This window comes from Melospiza melodia, chromosome 11 (assembly GCF_035770615.1).
Source record: "Melospiza melodia melodia isolate bMelMel2 chromosome 11, bMelMel2.pri, whole genome shotgun sequence".
Classification (NCBI taxonomy): domain Eukaryota; kingdom Metazoa; phylum Chordata; class Aves; order Passeriformes; family Passerellidae; genus Melospiza; species Melospiza melodia.
The window spans coordinates 30,818,993-30,837,345 of NC_086204.1; the positions used below are offsets into that span (position 1 = coordinate 30,818,993).

At 48.6% G+C, this 18,353-nt stretch overlaps 1 protein-coding gene across 4 annotated transcripts; it reads right to left on the reverse strand.

Annotated features, from left to right (window-relative positions):
- Positions 1–797: 797 nt before the first annotated feature.
- SRSF11 (serine and arginine rich splicing factor 11) lies at positions 798–17,225 on the reverse strand. 4 transcript variants are annotated; one of them, XM_063166318.1, is made up of 13 exons: positions 17,191–17,225; positions 16,887–17,039; positions 11,876–12,009; positions 7,939–8,048; positions 6,680–6,772; positions 5,444–5,493; positions 5,081–5,208; positions 4,083–4,164; positions 3,710–3,841; positions 3,384–3,473; positions 2,743–2,838; positions 2,023–2,161; positions 798–1,922 (listed from the first exon to the last, which is right to left on the reverse strand). In XM_063166318.1, exons 2-13 carry the CDS (start codon positions 17,012–17,014, stop codon positions 1,725–1,727), a joined length of 1,380 nt encoding a protein of 459 aa, XP_063022388.1. In that variant the 5' UTR covers positions 17,015–17,039; positions 17,191–17,225; the 3' UTR covers positions 798–1,724. The 4 variants fall into 4 exon arrangements, with proteins under 4 accessions (XP_063022388.1, XP_063022389.1, XP_063022390.1 ...); XM_063166319.1 differs by having other exon boundaries at positions 798–1,919; positions 17,191–17,223; XM_063166320.1 differs by lacking the exons at positions 16,887–17,039; positions 17,191–17,225 and having other exon boundaries at positions 7,939–9,171; positions 9,653–12,009.
- Positions 17,226–18,353: the final 1,128 nt, after the last annotated feature.

Here is an 18,353-nt window from a genome sequence, read left to right on the forward strand (position 1 = left end):
GTGGAGGCATCATCCCTTGAAGAATTTAAAAAAAGACTGGATGTGGCACTTGCTGCCATGATCTAGTTGAACAGTTAGAACATCGGCTGGACTAGATGATCTTATAGGTCTCTTCCAGTCTTGAAATTCTGTGATTCTGTGATTCTGTGACAGTTCTGGGGGAAAGGAGAGCAAAGCCTGGATGTCCATGGAGGCTTTGGCCTTGCAGGAGAGTGGGGGCTTGGAGGGGATTTTTGGTTTGGTATTTTGGCTTTGAGGGAGACTGTTTGGGGTTTTGGGTTCTTCTGGGTTTTTGGTTTTTTTGAGGGAGGGCTGGGGGCTTTTTTTGAGGGGGAAGGGGGGGTTTGGAGGGATAGCTTTGGGGCTATTAAGCTTTTTGATTTAGCCTTGCTCTCCTGCCCCCAGCATCAGCCCCTGAGCTGAGAGGGATCAGGGCCTCCCTCTGCAGGTACAGAGCTGCTGATGGAAAATCTCCTGTTTCCAAAGGGGCAGAAAAACTTCCTTCAAGGGCTCCAGGCACTGCCAATTAAAGAGTTTTCATAACTGCAGTGGCTGGGGCTCCCTGCCAGGCACGGTCTCCCCAGAGCTTCTCTTGCTTTTCATCCACCAGCACTCTCAGCTCCTTCTCAGCAGTCCCATAAACCTCCACATTCCCATTTTAACCCATTTCCCCCCAAAAAGGAAAATAATTCCTTATTCACTGTAACAGAGATGGAAAAGTCCCCTGTAAGGAGCAGGTTAAGTTTGGTGCACTCAGAGGTAGAAATAAAACCCAGGAATTTTCTAGGAAGAGGAGGTGAAGTTTCAGGGTTTTATTATCAAAGTTTTGTAAAACATTTTCTGAAACTGTACATCGACATGGCACAGACTGTCGGCTACTTTTGTCTCTTTACCTGCACAAAAGTAAAAGCTCTGGAGCTGCTGGAACTAAGGAACAGCTTTGGGTAACTACTCTGCAAATACCATGGGATCACCGAGTGCGGGAGAGGGAACGGCCGGGACAGGAACACAAATTTATCTGTTTGTACAACTTGAGATCAAGTAAAAAGTACATTATCAATGGACTTGCTTTAAAAACAGACCAAGGTCATTTTAAAATGCACTCCCTGCTGCAGCGGGCGAGCTCCTGAGCCCCAGCCCTGGGTGAGGCTGCTCCCCCAACCCTCCCTCACTGGGCACGGCCAGGATTCCCCTTCCCGAGGTCTGAACGGACACAGTGGAGACAGAGCCCTCAGGAAGGTCAGGGCACAGAACCCTGGGCAAAGCCAACCAAAACCCGCCGGAAAGCAAACCCAACCAAGCCCAGCACGTGGCTTAAAACCAGAACTAAAGCCAAGAGCACAAAGAGCTGGTGCGATCCAAGGCCGACCCCTCGGTGGCTGCAGGACAGGAGGGCTGTGCCACACTCCCAGGGCATTCCCACAGGACAGGGGGCTGTGCCACACTCCCCACACCCCTGGGACGCTGCCACGCTGCTGGCTCAGCCCGGGACACTCCGGAGGGAGGGAGGGAAGCAGGGAGGGAGGGAAGGAGGAGGGGTGGCCCAGCACCGTGCGGGCTGGCCCGGCCCCAGCTGGGCCCCGGAGCAGGGGATCCCTGTCTCAAGCTTTGGGTGTGAGTTAGTATCGGGATGGACAGACCATGGAGAGCTCGGAGCTGGATACATCTAGGTTGAGGATTAACAAGTACAGCATAAAGGATCACACTGAGGGGCTGTGGGCGGCTCAGTCGCTCATGTCCATGTCCTCCTCGTGGTGGTCGTCCCCGTTCACCTTGGACTCCCTGCCCGGATCCCCGCTGCCCTTCTCGGCCGCGGGCTCCTTCCCTTTGGGGGAGGGAGCGTCCGCCACCTTCTTCTCCTCCTTCTTCTCCTTCTCGCTGTCGTAGCCCTGTTCCTCCTCGTCGTAGTCCCTTGTGACCTGCTTTGCCAGGGAAAGGGACACGTTAGCACTTCCCTGTGGGCCGGGCCGGGGGGGATGTGGGGCGGGGCTGGGAGCAGCCCCAGGCCTTTTTGGAACATACTTTCACATCCTTGTCGCTCTCGGATTTCCGGTCTCGATCCTTCTCCTTGTCTTTGCTCTTCTTTTTCTTGCTCGTTGACCGCTCCCTCTCGTCTCTGCTCCTCTCCTTGTCTTTGTCCTTCTTCTTTTCCTTTTTATGCCTATGAGGACCAGCAGGAAGAGGATCAGGCCCATCCTTATCACCCCATTCCACAGCTGGAACTGTGTCCAGAGCGTTACCCACAGCAAACCCAAAGGAAAATGGCAGAGGGCAAGTAGGGAACAGGCTGTGCTTCCAGGAAACACCCCAAATCCCAACTTCTCAGCTCTGGCTCAAGGACAACGGCACAAAGCCAAGGCTGAGCAATGCTGTGGCAAACAGAACCATGAATCTCCTGAGCTGAAGGGCCCCACAGGGATCATGGAGTGCAAAACCTGGACAGCACGAACAGCAAGAAGAGCACCCTGAGTTCCCCATCCTGGGACAGGGTCACAGAACATCCAGGCCACCCAAAATCAGCTGATTCCTACTGTGCAGAGCCAAAGGGGCTGGGAATGGTGGAACATCTACTCATATCACCTCTGGAACCCCTGACCCTTGGAGCTCCCTGCCAACCCCAGAGCAGCTCCGCAAAAGCAGCAAAGATTCCCCCACACGGAATCCCACGGAGCCTCCCTGAAGGTCACAATTTGGGCATTCCCCACCCAGACACCATTGTTCCCAGCCAAGTGCTTCCCTGACCTTCTGGGCGACGGGGACCGGGACATTTTCCGTTTGGGAGACCTGGGCTTTTTCGGGGACCGCGTCCCGCTCCGGCTCCGCCGGCGCCGCCGTTCTCTGCAGGGAGACACAGGAGCTTTGCAAATCTCTGCTGATTTTTTTACAGCTGCAAATGCATCTCTAACTTCAACCCTAGCCCTGTTCACAGGGCTACGTTGGATTAACAGCTAAAGAGTCCTTAAAACTGCAAGCTAAATTTGGATTTTTTTTTTTAATTAAACATTTTTGCCTGGATTTATTCCCTAAATGAGGAAGAGCTTCGCAGAGACCCTGGAGCATCAAACTCTGAACAAGAGCAAGGAAAACTGTTCTAAGCCTAAAGAATTTACCTCAGACACTGCAGGAAAATGCAAGTATCAATAGACACAGGTGGTAGAGGTGCTGTTGTGCCTGTACCAGACACATCCTCATTGGAACCATGATCCAATGGGATCCAGGCATAGTTTGGGGTGGAAGGAACCTCAAAGCCCAGCTCCTTCCATGGGCAGGGACACCTTCCACACACCAGCTGCTCTATCACAAGAACATTTTTTTCTATTTAATACTGAAGTGCATCAAAATCCTGCTGGGAACAGAGAGCAAGGAAAACCCCATTTCTGTACCTGCTTGTGCTTCTGGATCTTCTGGTTGTGCTGTAGCTTTTGGGGGGAGTTTTAGAACGTTTCTTTTCTTTCTCTTCCTTCTTTTTATCCCTTTTAGTAGAAAAGAGATTAAGTCACTTTCAAACAGCACTTCCTAATCTGCTGTCCAGGGAAAGGGATGCAGAGCTGGAGGGGCAGGGGTGGCTCCCCAGGCTGAGCCCTCCAGGTGCTCCAGCCCCTCCATGTCCTCTCTGAGCTGTGGGGACACAGCCCCGTGGGGACCCAGCAGTGGCAGCACAGGGCACAGTCCCTGCCCTGCTCAGGACTGGACTCCCTGGAGTCATTACCTGGTTTTGGACGTGCTCCGAGACCTCCTGCTCCTCTCTCTGGAATGAGATCTCCTTCTCCTCGGACTTTTGGATCGCCTCCTGCTTCTGGATTTGGAATGGGACCTTCTCCTTGACCTGCTCCTGGAGCGTCTGCCAGGGACAACCAACATGGAGTCACTGGGAGGAGATCCTGGGACTGCTCGGGGCCAGGAACCCCCAGACCCAAGCACAGCCTCCATCCACAGCTCAGCCTGGCCTGCCAGGAGCCCTGCACACTGAAATGGCAATGAAGCTTTGGAGCCCCAAATCAAACCCCAGGCTCTTCCCAAGGATGATTTTTGCAGGAATTGTTCCAGCTGTGGGAGGTGTTGCTAAGGGATTGCTCAGTCACCTGTGTCTGGATGAGGAAGGTGTCCTCCTCCTCCTCGAGCGCGATCTCGACCTTGAATGTCTTCGCTTTTCATCTTTTTTGTCTGGAAAAGGAAAACCAGAATAAAAACCAATGTTTGATTTTAATATTCAAAAAGATTTTCTAAAGGAAAGGACCCAGAGCTTCATATAATTGATATAAATCAACCTGATCTTGCCATTTGCAATGAAGGCTCATCTATAATTTTCTTCACAAGAAGACAAAAAGAACCAACAGAGGATGGGCATATGTTTGTGACATAAAATAATAGTTTTATATTAAATTGGAGAAGTCAAAATTCAGAAAAGAATCTTAAGTCAGTGAAAGGCTGATGGCTGCAGGGCAATGGGAAATCCTGCGAAAATCCCAGAATCTGCCATTTCCTGAGGGGCTGAAGAACCTGACAAATGATTGTTTTGGATTTCCCACAAAAAAGCCTGAAACTAAACAAGAACAGGAGCTCTGTTCTTTCCTAGAAATCATCAGGAGGCTGCAGGACTGATGAATATTCTGTGTTTTCAGTGTTCAAGTTTCTGCCTCTCAGATTTGGTGGCTCTGACATTTGTGAGGGAGCTGCTTGTTCTAAAACCAAACCTGCTGAAAGAAGCTCCAAAAAAGAATTATTTACAAACCTCCCAGATTAGGAATCAAGATTAACGAAAGCATCCCTGAGAAACATCAGCAGGGTGCCAAGTGGTGAGGCCAGGAAATGCACATTCCCTTGGAATTTGAGGCAGCAGCAAGAACTCCCCTCAGGGAAGCCTGGTTGTTTTACAGCCTTCAAATCAGTGAATTTTGGGAAATCAATGGATTAATTTCAACCTGTTTCTGCAGGAAAGGGAGCATCCACTGCAGGATGATTAAAAGGAATTCCCACAGAGCACAGGCATGAAGGCAGGGCTCTGCAGAGCACCAGTTCTGCTCAGTGCTGTGTCCAAGCCCCACGCTGGCTGGAATGGCTCATTCCAGGCTGCAATTACCTGGCTCTATAGCAGCAGAGATTAAGGACTGTGCTTCTCGGACTCTCTTCATGGCCTCTTCTATTTCTTTACTGGAGGTATCTGATTTCAGACTGGGGGACACGAGACCTGCAGCCACGTGGTTCAACCTGGCCAACACAGAATTCCAAAACTCAGCACTCAGCAACCCAAGGGATACAGCTCTACACTGTCAGACTCAGGGAACCCTGGAGTGGTTTTGGTTTGGAGGGACATCCATCCCATCTGATCCCACCCCCTACCCAGGCTGCTCCAGCAGGACAGGGCCTGGGCACTGAACCCATGGATATTCCCATGGAATCCCCCAGCAGTGCAGTACAAGGGTTTGGGAACACTGGTGCTTACTTTGGATCCACTGTGCTCATCAGTTTTAGGAGCTGATCTGCTGCAAGAGACTGTGAGGGAAAAACAAAGTTAGAACCAGGCTGGGAGATGTGAGAGCTCCAGAGAACCTCCCTTGGAATGTCCCCTGGAGTTTTCCCAGCTGGAAAAGCAGGGCAGAACACCCCCAGCAAAGAGGAAAGGCAACTCTGGGTGCTGTGCTGGGAGGGTGTGAACACCCCACACTGGGGATTCATCCTCCACAGCAGCCAAAGCCAGCCCTGCCTGGGCACGATCAGGGATAAACCACAAATGGGTAAAACCACAAATGGATAAAAATACCAGCAGATAAAAATACATTGCTGGGGTGTGTTTGTCCTTATGTACTAGTAACTTTTTGTGCACAGGTTATTTCTGTCACTGCAAGAGAACAGAGCCCTCTCTAAGCTGTCTGTCCACTGAAGAGCTCAATGCCAACTTACAAACATTTAAGTATTCCATGAAAAAAATGTTACAGCTCTTAGGATAATCCAGGTATCATGATCACTTCCTGCACCAATGGGGTGTTAAGAAAAAAAAGTTTAATTCTCACTCATTTTTTTATAATGAACTCCAACTTTCATTGTTGAAATGTTTGTTACAATCTGATAGTTTAATGTACAAAAATACTTCGTCTCCCCAAATTTACATTTTTCTAATTTGCCTTAAATTTTTTTTCATTTGTTATTTAATTTTCACCATCATTTACTTGTTCTTCCACATGGGAATACATAAAAAATTTAAGTGATGGTAGTAGCAATGCATTAAATTATTGCTGCTTCTTGTGGCTGTAAAAGAGTATTTTATTCTTATCTCTTAAATATTTTATCTATATAGATATGACCAATATATTTATATTGATATATTTTTATTGATATGAATATTCCAGTACTTAGTACTTAAAATCCTTTTTTGTTCAGCTGTAACAACCTGATGAAGTTTCCTCACATTTTTGACACCTACAAAATTAAAAAGCCAAACTATTTTTTACTTGAAGAACAGGGCAGGTTCCTGGCCTGATAATGACACATATTTGAAATACTTCATTGCTATTCCCAAATTATTCCTTGGCCCCTTCCAGCATTTCCTTTGATATTCAAGCAGGTATTTTCATTCCAATCCCCGGAGTTCCCAGGCAGTGGCTGTGAGGTGACACAAATGAAAACCACTCTCAGAGCAGGAAAGAGGGGGCAGTAAAAGATATTTGGAATGAGGACGTACCTGGGAGTTCAGGTTTGCTCCAGGAAGCCCAAGAGCAGCAAGGGCAGGGTCGAGAGCAGGAGCTCCTAGAGCAGCTAAAGGGACAGCACCAATCTGTGGCAGAGACAGCAGTTAGGGCACAGCAGTGACAAAACTCAGGCAGGGACATCACTGGGCAGGGGAAATAAAGGTGAAGGAGCAAAGCATTCCAGCAAACTGAAGGGATAGTTGAAAACTAAGTTATTTTTCAGTGCTAAAATGGAAATTAATTCCAAGTTTTTGAGGCTATGGCCCCATTTCTAGTTCATTTTAGGGTTGAGATGGCCATAGTTTATGTTGAAAAGCAATTTAACAAGACTGCATCCCTGCAAATGTCTCCAATTTGGTTAAAAAGCTACTGGGAGAGCAGAAGGCTCCCTAAAGCAGCTCATTTTGGGCCGTTTCAAATGAGATGACTGAGACAGCCAGCCAAACCCAACACACAGTGCCAAGATGTGCTGAACTGTGCAGCACAGTCCCCTGAAATGGATGTGCTGAACCCATCCCACCAGAGGGGCTGGGAGCAGAGCCACAGCTGCAGTTCAGGTGGCTCAGCATCCACTTCCAGGATTCACATGCACACTTTTTTTAGTGAATGAAATCTTTGGGTTGTGTTTGGTTCTCCCAACCCCTTCCCTGGGTTTCAAAGGTTAAATTCAGGCTCTTCCCTCCTGAGCAGCTCCGTGGCCAGGGGCTCCTTCAGCTAAGCAGGAGCTGGGGAGGGTTTGAGAGGTGCAGAATTAATGAGGCTTTATTGTGATTAATTTGCCTCCTGCACTTTGATTCTGTGTCCTGTTAAGAGCTGAGCTGTGACTCCAGCTTTTCCCACAATGTGCAATTCTCACTGTTCATCTTCCACATGAATTCCTGTGGGTTCACACAAGCAGGCTCCAATTTTCCCCTCAGCTGGAGGATTAATGAAGGGAATCTCACAGTGTGGCAGCTCCTTGGACTTGAGGAATTTACAGTGTGTGAGATCTCTACTGCTTGTCACATCTGTAAAGTACAGCGGGTGAGAGGGGCGGGAGGCACAAACAGGGCCCTGGGAAACCAGGAAAGAGGAAATAAGGATAATTCCATCTAACAACTTGTCACTGTCATGCCCCAATCACATCAGAGCTGTCCCAATCCAGCAGGGTCAATAAATCACTCTAGGAATTGGAATGAACACATCAGTCCTGAAAGAAAGAGCAGGAATGAAGGGGAATGCAGCAGCAGGCACCCAGGGGTCCCCAGCCTACCTGAGAGAGAGGGTTGGGAGTGGGCAGCAGGCCACCCCCGGGCAGCAGCCCTGCCACGGCATTAGCTGGTGCCAAGAGAGACAAAGCCTTAGTCTCATCAGGAATGACTCCTGCAGGGAAACAGCCTGGCATTAGAGGGCATCCCAGCCCAGAGGCACCAAATACACAAATACACCCAGCAAAGTCTCCCTGATACACCACCTGAGTTTGTTGAAAGTACTTATGTTGGCTAAAATACAAAGCTTGATGGCTATTAATATTTAGCATTAACTTTTTTTGTCAGAATGCAACTTCAATGGGTGACAATTTGACTGTTCCTTTTTCTCTACAAAAGGTTAAGTTTCTAGAGCAAAAAAATAGCACAATACACACTACTTTGTTGTTAACACTGCCAAGGTTTCATCACCTGTACTCGATTTTTAAGTCATGAACCAAACGTAAGCAAGCACAGTCGGTTCTCCAGGGGTGAGAGTGCTCTCAACTTTCAAAAGCTGTTTTATGAACAACGACTCGTGTCGGCTGCTTCACTACAAAGCACACAGAAAAATCAAGATACACAAGACAAAAAAAGTTGGATTTAGGGGTTAATAATATGGTACAGTTCACTATGTTTTCTTTTTACACCTACCATACAAATTTTGGCAAACTTAAAGAGAAGGGACGGGTGTTTGGGTAGGGCTTTTGCTGACGTGGCACAGGGAGTGCGGTCCCTGCGGCTCTCCGGGAAGGCTGGGGCTGTGTCTGTGGCTGGGACACACACAGGGATGCTGGCACATTCCTTACCTGTGCAGTAAAATGCTTTTGCTCCAATACGTGCCAGCCTAGAGCGCCAGCAGTGCTGCTGCCACCTGCCGTGGCACAGGGGACTCTTGCAGCCAGCTAAGCCCAGGGGTTACTGCACTGCCTGCTCTGCACACAGAGTGCTCAGGGCCCTACTAGCAAACAGGTGTGGAGGGAGTTTTACTCTATCCAACAGCAAAAGCCCTATACAGATGGATTAATTTGTTAATGTGCCCAAGCCCCCAGAATGAGAGTTCAATAAAACAATTTTACTATATAGTTGCAAATACCAGTAGTGTTTCTGTAATACATATTAAGAAACTGCATCTCATCATAAAACATACAATATGTACAGGGCACTTAAGAGAAACTGGATAAGCTGCAGAAGAAAACTGTTGGGTGGTATTTTCAGCAGGGCCTGGTATATAGTTCAGGCTGAACCAGGGAAAAGAACTGTAAAACACAACAACAAAAAAGAAAAACCACTGTTAAATAAAGGTAATGGTTCCTCCCACCTATACTGAGAAGTGCCGATAATCTACACAAATGTACAATACACAGCACTGATATCTGGCTCGTGGCACTGAGCTGGCAGCACTTTAGATACCCAAAGTTATGGAGGGACAGGGAAAAAGGTCATGGAGGCAAAGGGCAGGAATGCATAAATATATCAACATACCTACAGAGAGATTATGGGGTCATTTGGCATGCAAAATTATGTCTCAAGAGGATATTTATCAATTACAGCTAAACATTTCAAATTAGTGCAACTACAACATTTCTGGCATCTAAATACAAATCCTCAGACTTAGCTCGAGACACCTCACAGAAGATCTGCATCCATTAAAAAAATTCATGCATCTGATCCTCTAATTGTTTCTTTTAAAAGTATTTAAATAAACTACAATTTTAAAAAAGCAATGAGGCCCCTCACCAGTTAATTTTCATGCTTCAAGAGCTTTTTTTACTGCTGCTTTGTTAGAACCATGAAATACTGCATGAATGTGTAGAAATGAAAGAAAAAGAAACAGACAAAAGAAACAAACATTAACCAAAGAACCTAAACACCCCCCCCAGCCATCTTTAACCTTAAGAGTTCCTTCCAAATCCAGGAATTAGCCCAGAGAAAATGACAAATACTAAACCTTACCGTAGCCTTTGTGTATAGTTCTATAACACAAAGCAACAGCCAACACCAAAGTGTCTGTGTGAGCTAAAACTTGGGACAGGGGGGGAATTATTGCACTAAACAGATAATAAACATTTGCTTTAGTGACAGGCAATAATCACACAGGTTCATTAGCACAGCAGACATCAGAGAGAGGAGGGCCCCACTCAGCACAGGCCTGGCTTTAAGCACATCAGCAGTGGCACTGTGGGCTGGGGAAATGCTGCTCCTGCTGGGACCCTGGCAGCTGAATTTTGGGGGAAACTGTATTCCAGCACAGGGACACAAGTATGGGATTATCAACCCAGGGGCAATGCTTTTATTGGCTGAACATCTCCCTTGGGATGTGCCAAGGCCATTAAATTCTGAACTGTCAGACAACACAAGGTACAGCCCAGGAGTGACTCCTTGACAGGCCCAGGAAAATATTCTACTTTAATAATTGCATTTTCTGCAGCCCAGCTGCTGGGCAGGTTTCTCTGTGTGCCAGGTTTATCCAGAGTGGACAAAGTGAGACTGACAAAGAGAAAAGTGGGTTTATCCTTGTAGGAAGAGTTAAACACTGGCATTATTCCCATGGGCCTTGGAGAATATTGCAGCAGAATCCCACTGGCCTGGTGCTGTGTTAACACCCACGCAGGGACAAGAAGCTCTCAGCTCTGCTGTTCTGCAGCAGTGGCAGCAGGAGCAGTAACTCCACTGCAGAAGGGGCTCTGTGCCCTCAGGAGCAGCAGGGCTCAGTCAGAGGCCACACTGCACATTCCTACACTCCAGGAATTAGGCTGGACATCTTTTAAAGTTTAAGTTTCGTATCTTTTAAGCTTAAAGAATACAAAGATAAGATAAGACAGCTCCCCAGGCCTCAAGAGACAGCTCCAGCAGGACAGATTAAGATTACAGGTGTGACCCCAGGCCATGTACCCAACTTAGCAGTGTAGTATGACTTAATCTGCAAGATTTTATTCAATTCAACCTTTCCCAGAAGTAAATCAAGAAATGCACAAGTACAATGGAAATCAGTTACTTCTAAAGCAAGTCTAGAAGAGTTTAATAAGACTTCTGTAAGAAGAGGTGTCTTCTCAGCACTTTGCTTTTAAGGTAAGTTCCAAAAACCCTGCTCATTGCCTTTCAAATTACTGTAACACCCTAAAATGTAAAAATAAAAAGAAGAAGAGAAAATGTAGTTAACAAGTGGTTACACCAGGAAAACACTTGGGGACTTGAGTGCTTGCTGGCCTTTAGTTAAGGGCTAGAATCCCCTGTAGCTGCAGAGGACCCACTGTTTTTCAGTCATCTGGAAGGGCTTTGCATTTGCCTTCTCCACTACAAAAATCACACACACAAATAACAGAGAGAAGAGTTTATTATTTAGTGAAATTCTATTAAATATATCAAGGATGAACAAGAAAACTTGGAATTAAAAACTAGGACCAGTGCCCATGTGGCACCTCTTGGAAGTTGTCACTTTTGAATTAAACCGTAATTATTCAAACCCTTGGTATACTGGACTCCACAAGGAGAGTGAGGGCCTTTTTTTGGGGATGTTCCCAAATAAATGCAGTGGCAGCATAGCCCAAAGGAATGTTAATTACTCTCCCATGCACTCTCAGGGAGGGAGAAACCATTCTCATGAAGAGAGTGAAACAATTATTAAGGTAAAATTTTCTTAAAATATGGACCTGTTTGCATTACAAACTGTTTGGGAAAACGTCTCATTGAGACTGACACAGAGCAAAATTGGCATAGAATTCTGCCTAAAATGTTCTTAGACACACACAAAAAAACTCCAAGACACACAAAACTTTCCAGTTAGATTTGGTGTCACTATGGAAACACAGTGACCAAACGCAGGGGCCAAGGCAATATACCAAGGGTTTCAGAATGGCACTCTCTGACGTGTTTGACACACTACTGTTAAATTCTGAGCACTGGACAGGAACCAACCACCACCCAAGGGTGGCCCCATAGAACACCAAACAAGTTACAAACCTTCAGCATAGGGAACGACTATGAGGGCTCTGTCAACGAACACAGTGTTTGTCAGGTGCTGGGCCACCACGGCCGAGTCGGGGTCGTGGAACTTTACAAAGCACACGCGCGACGACACCGGCAAGGGGGAGTCACTGCAAGAGACAGAGCCACGTCAGGGACAGCAGGGACACTGCCACCCAACCCAAACCCACACCAGCTGTTATACCCCCCTCCTGGAGCTGCATGAGAGCTCTGTCATCCCCTGGAGCTGCACGAGAGCTCTGTTAGCCCCTGGAGCTGCATGAGAGCTCTGTTAGCCCCTGGAGCTGCATGTGAGCTCTGTTATCCCCTGGAGCTGCATGAGAGCTCTGTTATCCCCTGGAGCTGCACGAGAGCTCTGTTAGCCCCCGGAGCTGCATGTGAGCTCTGTTATCCCCCGGAGCTGCACGAGAGCTCTGTTATCCCCCGGAGCTGCATGTGAGCTCTGTTATCCCCCGGAGCTGCATGTGAGCTCTGTTAGCCCCTGGAGCTGCACGAGAGCTCTGTTAGCCCCTGGAGCTGCACGAGAGCTCTGTTATCCCCCGGAGCTGCACGAGAGCTCTGTTAGCCCCTGGAGCTGCATGAGAGCTCTGTTATCCCCTCCTGGAGCTGCATGTGAGCTCTGTTATCCCCTGGAGCTGCACGAGAGCTCTGTTAGCCCCTGGAGCTGCACGAGAGCTCTGTTAGCCCCTGGAGCTGCATGTGAGCTCTGTTATCCCCCGGAGCTGCATGAGAGCTCTGTTAGCCCCTGGAGCTGCATGTGAGCTCTGTTAGCCCCTGGAGCTGCATGTGAGCTCTGTTAGCCCCTGGAGCTGCATGTGAGCTCTGTTATCCCCTGGAGCTGCATGAGAGCTCTGTTATCCCCCGGAGCTGCATGAGAGCTCTGTTAGCCCCTGGAGCTGCACGAGAGCTCTGTTAGCCCCTGGAGCTGCATGAGAGCTCTGTTAGCCCCTGGAGCTGCACGAGAGCTCTGTTATCCCCTCCTGGAGCTGCATGTGAGCTCTGTTATCCCCTGGAGCTGCACGAGAGCTCTGTTAGCCCCTGGAGCTGCACGAGAGCTCTGCTGTGCGCAACAAATCCACGAGCGGCCACCTAAATGCAAATTCCACCCTGGCTGGGAGGAAAACTTGGCTGAAAAAGGAGATAAAGTGACCAATTCTGTCTCAGTTAAACCCTGAGGTTTCACACTCGCTGCTTTAGGCCCCAGATGACTGATTAAGGTAAATGGTAAAATGAAGAGGGTGGTGATTAAAGGATCCTTGGGCATGCAGGGGCAGGGTGTGGGGTGAAGGATTTGATCTGACAGAGGGCAGGGAGGGATGGGATGTTGGGAAGGAATTCCTGGCTGGGAGGGTGCCGAGACCCTGGAATGGAATTCCCAGAGCAGCTGTGGCTGCCCCTGGATCCCTGCAGTGCCCAAGGCCAGGTTGGAGCAGCCTGGGACAGTGGAAGGTGTCCCTGCCCATGGCAAGGGTGGCACTGGATGAGCTCTAAGGTCACTCCCAACCCAAACCAGTCTGGGATTCTGTTTCATTCATCAACCCAATTCCATCCCAGCTTCTAGGCTAAACTTCACCATGCTCTCACATCCTGAGGAATGCCCAGTGCTGAGCTCCTGCCTGTCTTCAGCAGGGAAGAACAAACAGAAGGAAATGCAAGGAGCTCAGAACAAGTGACTGTCAACCTACAAACCCAAAACTGAGAAGTTCTGAGCCACTTCGAAGAAAAACCAACCCAGAAATATCAACTTCCTATGACAGGAAATAATGGTAGCACTACAGCTGTAACTTCCCTAATACCAAACCAAACTGAAAAACCAGGTGCAGTCAATCCAGGCATGGGTTTTAAGAGCCCCCCCGTCCTTAAAGTGGGGCAGATTTTGCTGTAATTGGATGTACAAAGTGAAGGACAGGAAGGAAAATTCTTCTGCAGACAGAACTGTGGGACAGAGGAGTTAAAAGCTGCCTCCAGAAGGCCCAGGCAGGGAGTGAAAGCAGCAGCAAATCCTAAACCCCTTGTTCCTACGCCAGGCCAGAGATCCAGATCAGCCTGGGGAGCTCTGAAAACATCCCTGATGCTGACAAAAAGCTGCTTTTCCTACCTGGATTGCCAGCCCAACTCCAAAACATCCGACTTCAAAGCAGTTTGATCTGGGCTGCTGAGGCTGATCAAGCCTTTCAGCACCGGGGGCTGTCGGAATTCAGGGAACAGCTCCGACACCAGCACGCAGATCCAGGCTCTATTTTGGGCACTGCAAATGCCAAAAGCTCCCTCACCTTCAGCCCCACCGGCCCCAACACGCACAACTGCCCCCAGTGTCTGTCAGACCACACTTCAATAACCTTACATTTCACCTGGTGTGGAAAACCAAATTGGAGCCAGCACATTGCAGCTTCTGAAACATTAAAATTAGAAACAGCCACTTGCTCCCACAGCTTGCAGACTGAATAAATTGGGAAATAACTGCAGTGATAAATGAGAAAAAAAATGGAATCTGTTGGCTCATTTGTGCCCAGGAATCCACAGTAGCTTGCCAAAATGGTGTCTTCTTTAGCCCGTAAGTAATAATTAATAATAAGAAATAACAAGAAATAAAAAATAATGATTACATAGAACCAAAGAAGCCTTAGTAGAAGGCGTTTAACAAAATCACAGAAAAATTGTAAAGGAAAGTAAATCAAGGATTGATGGCAGAGCTGAAAGAGTTCCTAATCTAAACTGTATAAAAATTACACAATTCATTATAGAGATGCAGCCCAGGATTTTGAAGCATTTTTAAAATGCCAGATAACAAAGGAATGTGAATCAGAGCAGATCCTATTGACTCTTCAGCAGATCCTGTTTACAGCCAGGAGTGCCTGTGGGAATGCTTTGGGGTAGCTGAGCTTTCTCCCAAAATAATGAACCTAAAATATCAACTGAAAATGTGTGAGGCAACGCTCCTGCAGCCTGACATTTAATTTACATCTGTGTATTGCACTTTTAAAAATGGTATTTCCACTCACTCTCAAATCCAAGCTGGGTGAAATTCAGCAAGAACTGGATGTTCTCAACAGCTCCCAAAAAAAGCCACCATCCATCATTATTCTAATTCACCCCAAGGCTGAAGCATTCAGGAATTGTCTCTCAGCCATTGGAATGCTGGGACACACAAGGATTTCCTGGGGCTGCAATACAGGAAACTCAGAAATCCACTCCCTCCACTTTCCAGTCTGGATGCAGCTTTATGGAATATAATAAAGATGAGAACCAGGCAATGGAGTCGGGCAAAAGCAGGAGGAGGAGGGGGAGGAAAATTGGAAGAAGTCCCAAAGCAGATTGTGCATTAAAGATGCAGCTGAGGTGTACAAGAAATGAGAAAGAGGGGATTAAATAAACTGGGAAAAGGGGTGGATGAGGGGAGAGGAGGAAAAACAGGAACTGAGAGAAGCTCAGGAAGTTACACGTGATCTGGAACAGCAGGAGAATGAGGAAGCTCTACAGCAGAGCCAGAGTGACACAGATCAAACAAAGAGGTGGAGCAAAGGAAATGGGATCGGTTCCTCAAATACTACAGGCAAGGGAGAATCCCAGCAGGATCCAGGAAGGAATCCAGATCATGGGGAGAATTCACTGATTATGATTTATATCCCACATCCCTCCAAAAATGCATGGGCACCACGGGAAGGGAGAAGTCAGGAGATGGAATCTGAGGGAGAAGGAGCAGAAAAAGAATGTGGCACTATTAGGAAATGTCCCTTTCTTTGGGGGGATGTGGATGGGGCCCTGAAGTGCCAGAGCAGACTCCCACCAGCTCGGGGAAAACCCCCTGGGGCTGAGCTCCTCACACAAGGGAAAGGACACCAAGGCACTGCAGCAACCTCTGAACAGGGTAGTTAATGTGTATCGAAAGCTACAAAGTTTCAGAGACACAAATCACCTCCAACAACGCCCTGAAAAACCAGACCAAGTGCTCAAACATAGAGCAGGCCAGGGAAGGACTGCTCCTGCCACGCCAGGTATCCCAGCTGGGAACAAGGGAACTCCCTCTGGAACTGTCTTTGGTTTCTGTTAACAGGGATAGAAACCTCAAGGAGGAAAAACAAATGTTCTGCTATAGCTTTTTTTCCCCTAAAATAATAAACCCAAGTAATTTTGGGCATTACAAATAATTGATTGTTTGATTAATCTTCAACGTGGCAGAAAGAAACCCTTTAATTTATATGATGAATATGCAAACCACCAACACATGATGACACCAGGCTTTGTAAATCAATCAAACTGAAACCATCAGCACTGCCAACACCCAGGTTTTATACTGCATCAGAAAGGATTTATGTTCATTAGAACTTAATTTATGTTCATTATTTATGTTCATTAGAACTTAACTGCAAGTGAAGATATAAAAATTGTCTTTTTTTTTTTGTTTGTTGCTATTTGTAAATTGCCAGGGAACCTGAAACTTTCTTTTCAGTTATATACGCACTTGAAATGCACATTATTTGTTTTAATTTGCGCTGAATTCCTTGCAAGAGGTGCAACAGACAAATCCCTATTTGTCCCTTTCCTTTCTGCTCAGCATGGATCTGTTTGCACGGAACACAAATACCAGAAGCGTATTTTTTGCACATTAGCGGTAAGCTGCTCTTCTAGCAAACATTCCTTTGTAACAAACGCATTCGCGTACACTGGAAGTTCTGGCGCTGCGGGGGTGACGCAGAGAGCAGAGGCTCAGCGGGCACAAACAACTCCCGGAGACAAACGTGGGTTTCACCGGAGCCGCACGTGCCGCTCCACGCCCGCAGTCCCGTGCCCGAGCGGGGCCGTGCGGGGCGCACCGGCAGCGAGAGCCGCCCCCGCCGCGGCCGGGCGGGATCGCGGGCAGCGGGGGCGGCCGGGCCGGGAGCCAGGCAGGGAGCGAGGGAGGCGGCGCCGGGCCGCGGGCAGGGCGGGGGGGGAGGGACGGACGGACGGGGGGGAGGCGGCGGGGCCGGGCCGGGCCCGCACTCACTCGGGGGGGAAGAGGCGCAGCTCCTCGATCTTGCCCAGGAAGCCGAAGAGGGTCCGCATCTGCTCCGAGCTGGCGCTGGGCGAGACGTTGGTGACCTGGATCACGTCGGTGCCGCTGCTGGAGGCCATCGCGCCGCCGCCCGCTCCGCCGGTGCTGCAGCAGACACACAGAGCGGGGGCGCGGGGCGGGTGAGGCGCGGGCGGGGCGCTGCGCTTCGCCGCCCCCGGCCCCGTTCGCTCGGCCCGGCCCCGCCGCCCCCGGCCCGCTTCGCTCGCCCCCGCCGGCCCCGCGCGCGCCGCCTCACCAGCCTGCCCGGGCCGCAGTATCCCACGGTGCACCGCGCCGCGCCTGCGCGCGCCGCCCCGCGCATGCGCCGCGCCGCCCGACGCGCACGGAGGAGAGGGACGCCCGCGCGCGGGGGCGGCGCGTGCGCGGAGGGGGCGCGCTCGGCCCTCACCCCCCCCCCACCACCCCCTCACGGCCCCGCGCGCGGGAAAGCTGAGGGGGCTGTGAGGGGCCGCAATTGCCGCCTCGTCCCTCGTCATTGCACAGAGCAAAGACACACAAAATACACTGTCCCACTGATGCATTAGGATTCTGGATTTTCCGTTTTTCTATGTTTGTGATCCTGCAGGTCTTTAGTGTAGAGCTCTAAACTCCATATACAATCCTAGTTCACAGTTTGGTCAGACACGACAGTTTCTCTCCAGGCCTGGGAATCAAGGACTCCTCACTGTCTCAGGCCCAGACATGTAAACAAAAGTGAGTTGAGGGGAGCAAACTTGGGGTAAACGACTTCATCACCTGAAGATGTAATTGCAGGATTAATCCCCAATATGCAAATGGACCAAACTTATAAAAGTGTAAAAATTCGTGACCCATCATCTATTTTTGGGTGTAGTACCTGGTGGGCCTTGTCTGCCCTTAATGTACCTGCAGGCCTTTCAATAAATATACCTGCTTTTTACTCCCTTACTTCTATCTCTGTTTTCAGGTATCCCCAGAAAAGGCATCATGAGCAGTAAAATGTTGGGGTGGGAATTTCTCATTAGAGAGGGGAAAAAAATGTATTTGCAGTTTACATAGTACAAGTCATGCTATTTCCAGATGACTTTGTTGTTTTATGTTAATGTGTTTCCCATAAATGTTCCTGAATGTAAATAAAACCAGCTTTATTTATTAATCCTTCTGAAATTCTACCTCATCTGATTCATAAAGTAGGAGATGCTTACTGTCCTCCCTTAGCAGATATCACATTTCCACTTCTGAAATATTACTGATGCCGTATCTTGTACTGAATTGCCAAAAGCTTATTTAAATTCCAGATTTGAATTTGTCAGCAATGTTCCACGTGGACCTTAGCTATCCAACAGCACTGAAACTGAATGAGATGAAAGTGACACAGTGTTTATACCGGGGCCCTGAGGCACAGAGCACTCACCCTCTGAAGTCCTTAAAACCCATTTT

Coding starts and splice junctions, on each gene's coding strand:
- SRSF11 (XM_063166318.1), bottom strand. CDS start 17,014: ATGGCCTCCAGCAGCGGCACCGACGTGATCCAGGTCACCAACGTCTCG. Junction 5,494..6,679: donor GAGCAAACCTGAACTCCCAG/GTACGTCCTCAT, acceptor TTTCCCTCACAG/TCTCTTGCAGCAGATCAGCT. Junction 2,839..3,383: donor AGATCCAGAAGCACAAGCAG/GTACAGAAATGG, acceptor GTCTCCCTGCAG/AGAACGGCGGCGCCGGCGGA.